This window comes from Helianthus annuus, chromosome 5 (assembly GCF_002127325.2).
Source record: "Helianthus annuus cultivar XRQ/B chromosome 5, HanXRQr2.0-SUNRISE, whole genome shotgun sequence".
In the NCBI taxonomy this organism is placed as follows: Eukaryota; Viridiplantae; Streptophyta; class Magnoliopsida; order Asterales; family Asteraceae; genus Helianthus; species Helianthus annuus.
The window spans coordinates 156,135,719-156,147,980 of record NC_035437.2 but is presented as its reverse complement, the minus strand read 5'-3'; the positions used below and the strand labels follow the sequence as shown (position 1 = coordinate 156,147,980).

Sequence of the window (12,262 nt, the reverse complement as noted above, 5' to 3'; positions counted from 1 at the left end):
TGGTTATCGGTCATCAAACACAAATTGAAATGCTTCCAAATTGACGGGTTTCGTTTGGTTTCCAAAACCATAACAACTTCATCATTTCATGCCATTGTATCTTTGAAAATATGAAATCAAATATTGAAGTGTTGAATGTTTGTAGTAGTAAGGAAAGGGAATGGAGAAGATGGGGTATATATACAAAAAAACCGATTTTTATATTATATAATTGGTTTCCAACGGTATTATATCCGTTGGAACCGGTTCCAACAGTAAGTAGCAGCTTTTTGATTTGAAAAACCTGACAAAACCGGTTCCAAACAGTACCCGGAACTGGGTCCACAGTACCTGTAACTGATTAGATCGGTTCTAGTTTTATTGACGACTTCCCGGGTTCAACCCGAACCCGGTTCTTCAAAGAACCCGGTTCCCCTAACTAGTATTAGTACTCGGGTACGGGTAGAAACCGATTCCGGGTATTAATAATACCCGGTTATGCCCATCTCTAGTTACAGACCGCTTTTTTTTACTAAACCGGCCCACTATTTTTCAAAGTAATGAAACAGTTGGACACTATCAAGTCAAGGAGAAAATAGACCAAAAAACCTTGGGTTTTCAAGGTTTCACATTCACCACGCTCTCTCACTATCTGTCCACACACTCTACATCACCACCATATCTCCTCAAACCGCATCTCCACCACAACCGGAGCTTCATATTGTTGCTACTCTTTCTTCACCATCTTCATCTGCATTTTCTTGTTTTTCTTAATCTTAACGATAACATATTATCCAACTTCTCCTAATTCCTGTGACGGCTTCCATCCGAGATCTTCATCTTCATATCATCATTGCCACCCGCCACCACACACCGCATGACCCGGATCACATCGGACCTCATGGGTTTCTAATTTTTGGGCGAACCAAACACACACACATACACTTCCTTCTCACCAACTAACGGTGCCACCATCTCCGTAAAACCCCCACAACCATTACCGTCGGAAAACACCTTTCAGCCAAAATAAGATGTTAAACACATTAATAGATTTAGAAAGAGAAAGAGGAAGAGAGTATGGTAACCAAGTGAGATCATAGAGGTTGTGCCCCAACAGTAACAGCAGTTGTGAGATGGTTTTGAAGGTGGTAAAAGGGAAATGATGGGAACCGAGAAAAAAAGATAGTGTGTGAGAGAGAAAGAGAAAGATGGAGTGGAAGAAAGACCAATGAAAAGAAAGCAAATTGAAGGAGAATAATATTTGATAATTAATAGAGGGAAAATAAATCAAAACAAATAACATTACCATGATTAAACTATATTAAAAAGAGTACTCTTTTCATTGAGTGTAAAAATCAAAGCTTCTATTATAGGATCATAATACTACTAAGGCTATAGGGTGTGGTCATGACCCTTATGACCACCATGACCCTCCATGTTAATGCCATGTAACCCACCTCTAATCCACCATCCAAAACCGCTATCCTAAGGGTGTGATCATGACACAAACCACTAACCCCTTATTTATTTTAATTTATCTTTGTCTAAAGAGAAAAAAGGAAATGATTTGTTAAAAAATGGAAAGGAGGACCATGGTTTCCATGGTTTAATCCATGCCAACCATGGTGGATCAATCAAGGGGGTGGTGTAGCCTTCTATTTATGTTCCTAGGTGGCAAATTATGTCTCAACCATGACCCCCACACCCCATAGCCTAATAAGTTACACACTAGTATATATTCATAATAGTAGGGTCATTTTAAGAGTTTAAAAAGTTTAGGCATTAATTATCCGGATTTGTTTCAAAGTTAAAATTTTGAGATGTATATTTAGAATGTGACACATTTAATCTCTTATTAATATACTAATTTCTATTAAAATAAATATCAAATCTTGATATTGTCTATAAAATGACTGTGTTAACTATTTTGATTGTACTGTTTATTGTATGCACCAAAAAGATTTACTAAACTATTTTGTATGAAACAAAGTTAACAAAACTTCAACAAAAAAGATACTAGCAATCAAACTCTTGATGCGCATAACTTTAGTACTCAAAATCCATGATTGATGCAATTCTCAAATGGTAAGTTATAAACTAAAACCACATTTGACCATAAGAAACCATATACTTCAGAAGGTAAAAGTATCATTCGAATTACATTGATTGAAACAAAACATAGATAATATCATCATAGAAAGTACATTGCATAGAGACAGCTTCATGCCACCACCATTACCATCAGATCACTCCTGCATTTCAAACACCACATGTGCAAATTTCAACACACAGAACAGGCATAATTAGAAGAAGAAAACTAAAGACTGGCAAAACAAACTGTCCGGTCAGGAAGAATAGGTCAAACGGGCCATTTTTACAAAGCATCAGTTTGGTTTAGGTGGTACCGAAAGTAAGTCATGTTGACAAACAATGGTCGCGTTTGATGCTGACCCATTTGAATCCGTTCAAGGTTAGCAGGCTTTATAAAAGTGAGTCATGTTGACCTAAATGGACCCTTAAACAAATTTCTTTTACCCAAGGAAAAAAGTTAAAGATGACATACCATATATTAAGACGAGAATATGGAAGAAAGATAGTGATGATCCTCAAGAAATATTTGAAGATTCTTCATCTTCATGAGAAACTCAATTGCTTCCTCATCAAACTCGACCAAAAAACCCAATCTGATCAGTTCCGAAAGCTGTGACACAACCTCTTCATTCTCCCACAACATCCCCTCAGCTATCACTTCACCAAAATGACAAGCATGTTCTATCACACTCTTCTGACCACCGCTTTCTTCCCTCTTCTGCATAAAAAGTTTGGAGTTCTGTTTATCCCAACGGATCATTCTCTTAGCTTCAACAGTCACAACGTCTCCACAAGATAGAGATAAACCATACTTCACAATCAGTGGATCAACCGTCTCGAAAGCTTCAAGTCCCAACATGCAACTAACAGCTTCATGTCTCCTTTCTGTCTCAAGATTGAGATTTGGATCAGCTAGAAAGCCCAAAATCAGCTTGACCAAACCTTTTTTCATAAACTTTTCTTTTGAACTAATGGGCTCCAGTTTCACTTGATCAACATTAGATAAAGTCTTCTGTGCAGATTCAGATATGGTACGGACACCAAGTTTTTTGTAGATATCCACAAGCTTGGTTCGGGTGAGAGTTTTAGAGCTTGGTTGTGGATACCAAACAAATATGGGACTAGAACAACTTTGGAAAAGGTCTGTTAGAAAAAGATCATCACCTATGAAAACGTCACGCTTGTCTGACAGAAAAATACCATCAGAACTAGGTGATGATACTGGGAGTTTTGAAAAGCTTTTATTGAACGTTTTCTCAGTCACCGGGTTCCAGTTTTTAACCACAAACTCCCAAGAAACACAACATTCCTTATGTGTTATCAGATTTCCTGAAGCTTCCCATTTCTTCCATAGATTGCAGTAATCATCAACAGATGGATGGACCTTCACATTAAAAATGCCAGCAAAAAATCCAAGAACTTTCCTCTCATACTTGTATTTCTCCAACACATACAAAAGACCACTAAACAGATTGTTTTTGTCATGAAGAACACAGTCTTGTGGTGACACCCACTCTCCATTATCGGTTCCTCTTGGTAGCCATATTTTTTTGTCGTCGTCATCAGCAGGCTCCCATTTGAACTCAGACAAATAATTGTAGTAACGATTAATTCTTTCAAAATTGGACTGTGAATTAAGATAACTAGCAATCACCTGGCATCCCTTGTTAACACCTGTTATCACTCCTAAATGACTGAGCTCCTCTCTGTAGGATTCAATCCGAGATCCATAAAACTGTTCATCAATGAATGGAGCATCTTCACGTTTAAAGAAAGGATTCCAGTCAGAACAGAAAAGCAAACACTCGTTCGGGCGTTTGTATCCGAAATGTGTTTTTAACCAGTTCTTCTGGGCCAGTTTTTCAGAAAACTTGGTAGGAATCTCTGATGCACTTTCTTTAAGTCTTTTGACAGAATCTAGCAATGCATAACTGCTAGCAGGAGTAATGCTACTTGAACACTCAGGTAAATAAAGCCCAGCAGCCACAAACTTGGCACCATCTTTAAATTTGGTAGTTACACCTAACAGATTAAGCTCCACTTGATAATTATGGATCTCATTGCCGTAGAAATTATTACCGTCATCAATGAAAGGAAGTGTTGATATTGGAGTAATTGATTCCCAGTCTGCACCAAAAAGAATGCATGCATTCGGTGATCTATAGTCACCAAGTTTCGTTTTAAGCCATTTCTCTTCGCGTAAGCACTTCTTGAGATTATCCGGAAGCTTGACCTTCATTTTCTTCAACTTTCTGAAGCATTCAAGAAACGAAAAAACATTTTCTTTTCGGATAGAAGACGCTGAAGCCTGTTGTTTAAAAGTGCGAGTGAATTCTTTTGAAGCATCTTCGAAATCAACCATAACACCGATTTTCTTTAGCTCTTTCTCCATTGAAAAGATCGAGCGTCCATAGAAGTTAACATCAAGAATAGGGAAGGTCCCAAAGACTTGTAAAAGACAGCCCCATTCAGATTCTGAATTAACGAAAAAGCATTCAGATGGACATTTGTAGCCCAAGTTTGTCTTGACACATTTAATGCTTTTCACTGCTTGCACCAACTTATCTGAGGAACATAATTTCTGTATGCACCTTAATAGCAGTAACATAGCTTCGGAAGACAAAGAATTCAACAAAGATGAGGACTTGACGTTGTCTGACACAAGCTGGTAACGACTCTCATCAAACTTCACCATCACGCCCAACTGTTTTAATTCTTCCTTGAAAGAAAGTACTTCTCCATAGTAATCTCTATCGATGAATGGAATGTTACTTAATTGTGAAGCAGCATTCCATTCATGACTGAACAAAACAGAGTTGTTTGGGGTCTTGTCTCCTTGAGAAGTTCTAACCCATTTTCCTTGTTTGATTCGGTTAACAAGTTCCGTACTAGGGATATAATGTGCTCCCAAATACCGAATAAATTTCAATATTGAAGCAACATTGTCTCTGGTAAGCTTTGAAGATGCAGCAAGAGACATGAGACGCTCACCAATGAATTCGCAAGCTTCTTTATCCTCAAATCGCACACCAACTGTTTTTAACTCTTCTTTGTAATTTCTTATCTCATCGCCATAAAATTTTACATCTAGCAACGGAATATCAACTAGAACTGATCCGTGCTGTAAAATACTCCCGCTGGTAGCTTCAAGCATGAATGACTCTGAGGGTGGCCTGCTGCCGGGAAAACCGCTTAAAGAGATTTTTAACCAGGAACCATTTTTAATAGATGACAAAAATCTTTCTGGTAGATGAGCATTCTTTTTTCTCAAAAAATTAAGCCAGCGTAGAAGCAAGAATGCATTTGTTTTTGTCAAGGGCGACGACAGAGTAGGAACAGCAGCATTAGGGGGAGACAGAAAAGGAACATCAGCAGCTCCAACATAAGTTCTCATAAATGAAACAAGGTCTTCCCCTGATACATAATTACCAAAATATGTAACAGACCGCGTGTAATCTTCTCCAAGCTCTACAAAATTAATTTGCCTCCATGGATTAGAGCCGATAAGCTCTACCCATTTGCTACCTTTAGCAGGTACAAGAACCCCATCTCTTCTTATAGTTACTTGCCCATAGTTATCAACAATTGGCATTTTAGCACACAGACTTTGAATTTGATACTCCATCAAGTAAGTCTTCTTTCCAGAGTGGTAGAGGAAATGAGCATATGTAACAGCAAGCTTGCGGTCGGTTTTGAGTGAAGAAATAAGATCACCAGCATATTCGTTAACGCTGATGAATTTAACCTTCACCTCCTCCATGAGCCATTTTATTATAGTATACTTCTTCAAACACGATCCTATAGCTTCTCGCGTAACAGTAGGCAGAAAGAATTTACCATTAGAACAGTGAAATTCTGTGTTCCAGTTAATCAACCAGGAGATGTGATCAGAATCAGCAGCAAGCAGCTTGTTTGCACAAACATTGATTGAGAACAAATTCACTTTGCCATCCGTCCCGACATACTTTATGAGTGGTATGTTCTTGATGTTAGTCTTGTAAAACAAGGACCCCCAATTATCGGCTATGAACACCAAAAGCTGCATATAAAGTTCCTCCAAAACGTCCCTTACAAGATTAGAACCAGCAATGCATTTGCCATACCATTCATTATCTACCGCCTGGATTTCCAAGAACTCCAAAATGGAGTTGTACTTCACTTGATCAAAAGAAAAGGTGAGTATATAGGCCCCATGCGATGATATATTAGAAAAACTAACGCCTTGGCTCTTTGCATTGTTCAGTATGCTCCAAAATGCAGGCTTCAGCCTACCAACTTCATTGGGTTTACGAAATAACTTTTGCCCCGTGTATGACTCACATGGAACAATAGTCTCGTTCATTAGTTTGGCCTTAATTGCATCCCGCACATGATTCAGCTTTGCGTGAGAGGATTCTTTGATAGGTAAGAACCTAAACTGATTAGGAAGACTAGAAATAGGAGCAGTTTCAGAAGACTTGATCAACGAGGTAAATGAATTCAAAAAGGCAATAGGCACACAATCAAGAATTCCCTGATTCCATTTGTTGTCCCACAGGATATTTTCCCTTGATGAAGCCAAGAGAAAATCTGCTTGGATTATAAACGGAAAATTTGTAACCGTCTCGGTTGGTAAAAAGGAATAGATGCCAGGCATGCTTGCACCTCGTTTGAGTCTTTTCCCATTTGGGAAAGCCAATGTAATAACCCACTCCTCGACTTCTGATCGGACGTCAACTTTGTTCTCTTTCTTAACGGGAAACCTTTGTTTCCACATGTAGTAGCCACACTCTGTGTCGTCTTCGTTGCCAGAAACATCAGCGGTAAGATGCAGTGTGTACGATTCAGCATCCATGCTCTTTATCGTAACAAAGTTTTTCTCACTGGAGATTGATATTGCACTCACCGTGTTTAGCTTAGGATCCTCATTGTCCTCCCTAACTGAAAGCCGCTTTATCTTTGCAAGAAATAAAAGAACTTCAGGATGGATGCTTGAGAGTTGATCCTTCACTGGTTTGACCTTCTCTGACTTTAACGGTAACACCAGGGTGGTGGTTGGTAGAGCCTTAGATGAACCATATACTCTTTGAATGGCAGATAGAGTTGAATCCTCAACCCATTCAGGAACAATATAACCAACATTACACTGTTGGCATGGTTTTTCGTTAAACCTTATCTTGTAGCCGTTACTGAAGATGTAAGGTTGAGATGTTATCAAAAAAACACTCTTGAAGCCAATACCTGATGAAAAAGTAGACAATGTATCAGAAAAAGCACTAAATGATATGCATAATATTTATAAAAATATGATAGAAAACAACAGCTTATTTCTGATTGCCTGCACGGACACACGGCTAACCCAAAACCACCCAACCCAACCAAGTTGCAGGCCTACACACATGCACAAATTAGATGATATGTTATATAATTTATTTCACAGTTCAAAACAGAACCTATTTTTTTTAGATTTCATCTTATATACTCTCACGACGAACATATAAAAATATGCAGTGACGTATAAAAAATACGTTGGGTAAACAAAATCAACAATCACAAATGCAAGCTATTCAGCATAACATAAATTTGGCTAGGAAGAGGAGTACGTTATATATTATACTAAGGAATGAATAACCAATGGAAATAAAAGAGAAGTACCTTTCTCGCCAATATAACCACGTTTACGAAGACCTTTCTTTGTAGACCGTCCAACACTACATATAGATTCAACATTTTTACGTGAAAACCCTTTCTCATTGTTGAAAACTAACAGAGTCGCTGGAGCACCAGTGTTTGTTATATCCTTTGACGTAATCACAAACTCCAGTGACGGATCCACTCCTTCCGGATACTCATTATCTTCGGCATTCTGTAAAGAATTGTTCAACCAATTTATGATCATACTTAAATTTACAGAAATTATAAGTTTCACTGCGTAACTAAGTTTTTACTTCGACAACTTCAAATCACTCAAATTATATGCCCATAACTTTTTTTTAAGTATTGCAAATCACTATCGATGATTAAACAACATGAACATTAAGCGACCATCCTCAAATTTACAGATTAAATTTACAGATTAATAAATGAAATGAAAACCTGAATAAGCTCCATCAAAAAGTGGACATCTTTTGCGTAAAGTTCAGCAGAGAGATTCTTGACAGCCTGATGAAGATCTTCCGTTAACGGGTTCGGTTCTCCGCCTATTGAAAACTTCGTCCTCCGTATCTCTTCCACATGCTCCTTGGCCGCCATAGTTGTGGAGATGAACAAATACACTACGCAAATGCACAATTTGTAAGTATAACAAACAGTTAATCACTTCGCAGTGATGCTTGATGAAGCTAATGAATCAATGACGTTATATATAACAACTGTAAGAGAGAGAAGAAGTTAGTGTGGAAGAAGATTAAGATTAAAAAAGTTACGTTGATGGACTCTTCGTCTTCGTCAATTATCGTCAATTATAGTCAAATATAAGTAAGACTGATAGGTTTCCTTGATTCTAGCTTGTGATTATGGTAGGTGGTTGTATTTTCTCTAGTATTTATTCTATACTCCTTTTTAGTTTGATTCATTTTCAAATGAGTTAAATGTCATTTTAGTTCCTATGGTTTAAGTCATTTTGTCAGTTTAGTCTAAATGTTTTTTTTTTTCCTGTGAGTCCAAAAAGGTTTCACCATTGTCATTTTAGTCCACTGGGTTAACATTATCCATCTTTTCTGTTAACGAGAAGAGCAATTCGATTATTTTATATGTAATTCTGTTAACTAGAAGGGCGATTTGGCCATATAAAATGACCGAATTGCCCTTCTCATTAACAGAAAAATGGATGAAGTTAACCCAGTGGACTAAAATGGCAACGGTGAAACATTTTTGGACCAACAGACGACAAATGAAATCTTTGAACTAAACTGGTAAAATGACCCAAACCACAGAGACTAAAATGGATTTAACTCTTTTTAAAATAAAATACTATTTTCCTTTTAATTTTCAATGACTGTCTATTGGCGAAGCTTTTACTGCTTTTACTTTTCGTAAATTGCAGGGGAATATTGTAAAAGGAAAAATTAATTTGTTAGGGTATGCGGTATGGTGATGGTCCTTCTTTGGAGGATGATTTGTCACGTAGGCGTCACGTAGGATGGGTGTGAGGATGGGGCAGAGAGGATGAAGGTATGGAAATTGGTGTGTGAGAGAGGGGTTGTTTTTGTCTTTTTGTGGCCTGTCGGAAATGTCCGCAGGTGGACGGTGAGGACACCGCTTGGGGGGGGGGGGGGCGACATGGAGAGAGGACCGGCGCCGGTGGAGGACGATCCAGCCGGGCTCCCACACCGTGCAGCCTTAGAACGAAAGTTCATTTTCTAGAGCATGTTAATTTGAGTAGCTTTCGTGTCGATTATTTTGAGTAGCTTTTTTTTTTAAACAACACTCTTATTATATTTCGAAATCATTAAGTTATGGCTTGACTCACGTACCTACTAATTAAAAGTTGCTCAAGGGTAGTGAATTTTTTCTTTAATTGTTGAAACGTCAACTCACACACTTTTTATTCTCCAACTTGACTGCATATATATTTCTACCGCGAATATTGAGCTCTAATTACTGGGAAAAGCAAGCCCTTATCTAACATTTTTTTGTAAGGCCATAAAATTGAGTAGGTTTACGCTTGTCTTTATCAAATACACTTATAGGTTATTGGACTTGGTTTTCTAGTGGGCTTGGGTTAGGCCATGTGGGCCGAGTTATGTGTGGACCCTATATAATGTTTTTTTTAGTTCATTATTAGGGTTTACGCATTAGAGAGAGCTAGGGAGGCGAGTTAGGTCTTGTTGTTGTTATTGTTCTTGATCGACATATTGTACCAGACAAGCCTAGAGCTTGTGTGCAATCCTTAATACAAGCGATTTCTTGTTCTTGTTCATCACTTTCTTTAGTTTTCCGTACTTTTAATTGTGGTTGTGATATCCGGTTGAAGATATATGGACTTACAATTTTGTACTGCTAGGCTAAAGTTCCTATAGAGGACCTAGACTCGAAAAAAAACTAAAAAGACTGATGTAATCCTCTCATTTGTAATATGCATTTGCAAATGGTGGATATATTTTTCTCGGTGGAAATAGTATGGTGGTAAGGTACCTCCCTTTTAGCATAAAAGTTGACGAGTTTTGTACTAAACGTTTCAAAATCATACACGTTTTGTCCTTTAGCCCTAACCAAGTTAGATTTTTTTGTTAACTTTGGTTTCCTAAGAGTATTTTAGTCTTTTTGCCCGTTTATTTAATATATTTCAATGAATAAAACAAAACCAAATTAAAAAAAAATAATTATAAGTATAGGTAGAGGATCATGTACATTATTTCAGAAGTGTGAGAAGTGTATTATAATACTATATATAACACTATATAACACCATATAAACACTGTATAACACTATGTAACACCATATAACACTATATAACAAATATAACACTATATTTTGTTTGATAGCATGTCTATGATAGATGTATAATGTTATATATTGTTATACAGTGTTATATAGTGTTACATAGTGTTATATAGTGTTATATGGTGTTACATAGTGTTATACGGTGTTTATATGGTGTTATATATAGTGTTATAATATACTTTTCACACTTCTCACACTTTTGAATTAATGTACACTCTCCCTACCCATTAATTATATATATAACAAAAACCCATTTATATATAGATTTTTCTCTATCTCTCTCTCTAAGCCTTCACCTACCACCACCATGTGCCACCACCACCACCATATGATGCCACCACCACCCCACCGAAACCATTATTCCAATGTTTTAAAACCCGGATCGGCCGGTCTGACAGGTCGAACCGGCGACCGCTCCCCAAACCGATCCGGTTCTAGGTCTTGAAACCTTTCTGCAGTGAGCCGGCCGGACACTTTGCCCACGATCGGACCAGAAAACCGCTAAAACGAGGTGGTCAAGCCGGCGGAGTGGGTTTTTTCGGCAAGCGACGGCCATTCTTGTTCTTCGTGTGTATTCCGTTCTTGATGATCTAAACCATTGTTTGGTGCTTCAAGAGCCAAGTTTAGAATGTCTAGAGATCTAATCGACTTTTGGTGCATAGATGGTATTTTACTAGTTTAACGGTTTATTTCAGTGTTTAAGTTTTAGTAAAAATAGTAAAAATGAATAAATATGTATTTATTTAAAGAATTGTTAAAAATCCACAAAGACTAGTAAAAACGAATAAATTTGTATTTTTTTAAGTTTTAGTAAAACTATGGGTAAAAAAAGTCGTTATATAACTTGATTAATAAATCAAAATGGGTAAATTTGCAATTATATTAGTTAAGGAAGGGGATATATGCAATTTTAATAGTTAAGGAAGGGGATATATGTAATTTTAATTTTAAGTTGGGTAAATACGCAATTAAGCAGTTTTTTAAGTAGAAATATGCAATTGTCCCATATTTTTTAACCTAACATTAAATGTAATGAGTTGGGGTTACAAATGTGTATTTTAAATATATACAAACATACTTTTTAATATAAAAATAAATGCACAAGATGAGAATATCTCTAAGACCATAGGTAATGGTTAATGCCCACTAAGGGGCATTTTTCACCACATCATCATCATAATGCCCTTTTAAAAAAGGTGTAATGGTTAATGCCCATTTTATTTATTACTTTCCATTATTTTTCTTCTCTTTGGGCATTATTATAGAAATGCCCCTCACTCTTCATGCCCCTATAATGCCCATGAGTAATGGTGTAAGGGCATTATCAAAATCTTTCATGCCCTTATAAAGCCCCATTACATATGGTCTAAGTAGAAATAAATTTGAACTTTTCTTCAGAGGATTGGCTTATCAGTAAAAGTAAAACAAACGGATATGAGTGAAACCAGTGTCTCTGGCTCATTCGACTACAGTAAAATAGTCTTGTTTGAACCACACGCGTTGGTGAAGAGCAGGCTAAGTAGTGAACCAGTACATACATAAATATTTGGTAAATAATTTTTTTTATTTCGTCCTTCCCTCGAATGATTTTAATGGTTAAGATTGATGCAATGGTAAGTTCATAAGTAAACTAAGTTACTAATAGCATTGGAGATTAAAGAGGTCATTCCTTTTTTTATGTTCACATTTTTGTTAAAACATAGTTCATCAAACTCTTGCGAGTAAACTATATTTTTTCGTCAATATGGGTTGACCAAAATAATTTTTT

The 12,262-nt window shown here is 37.0% G+C and overlaps 1 protein-coding gene across 1 annotated transcript; it reads right to left on the bottom strand.

Annotated features, from left to right (window-relative positions):
* Window positions 1-2,548: 2,548 nt before the first annotated feature.
* On the bottom strand, window positions 2,549-7,546 carry LOC110943988. Its single transcript, XM_035990026.1, has 3 exons — window positions 7,532-7,546; window positions 7,371-7,440; window positions 2,549-7,290 (listed from the first exon to the last, which is right to left on the bottom strand). The coding sequence occupies exons 1-3, from the start codon at window positions 7,544-7,546 to the stop codon at window positions 2,549-2,551; spliced, it is 4,827 nt and encodes a 1,608-aa protein (XP_035845919.1).
* Window positions 7,547-12,262: the final 4,716 nt, after the last annotated feature.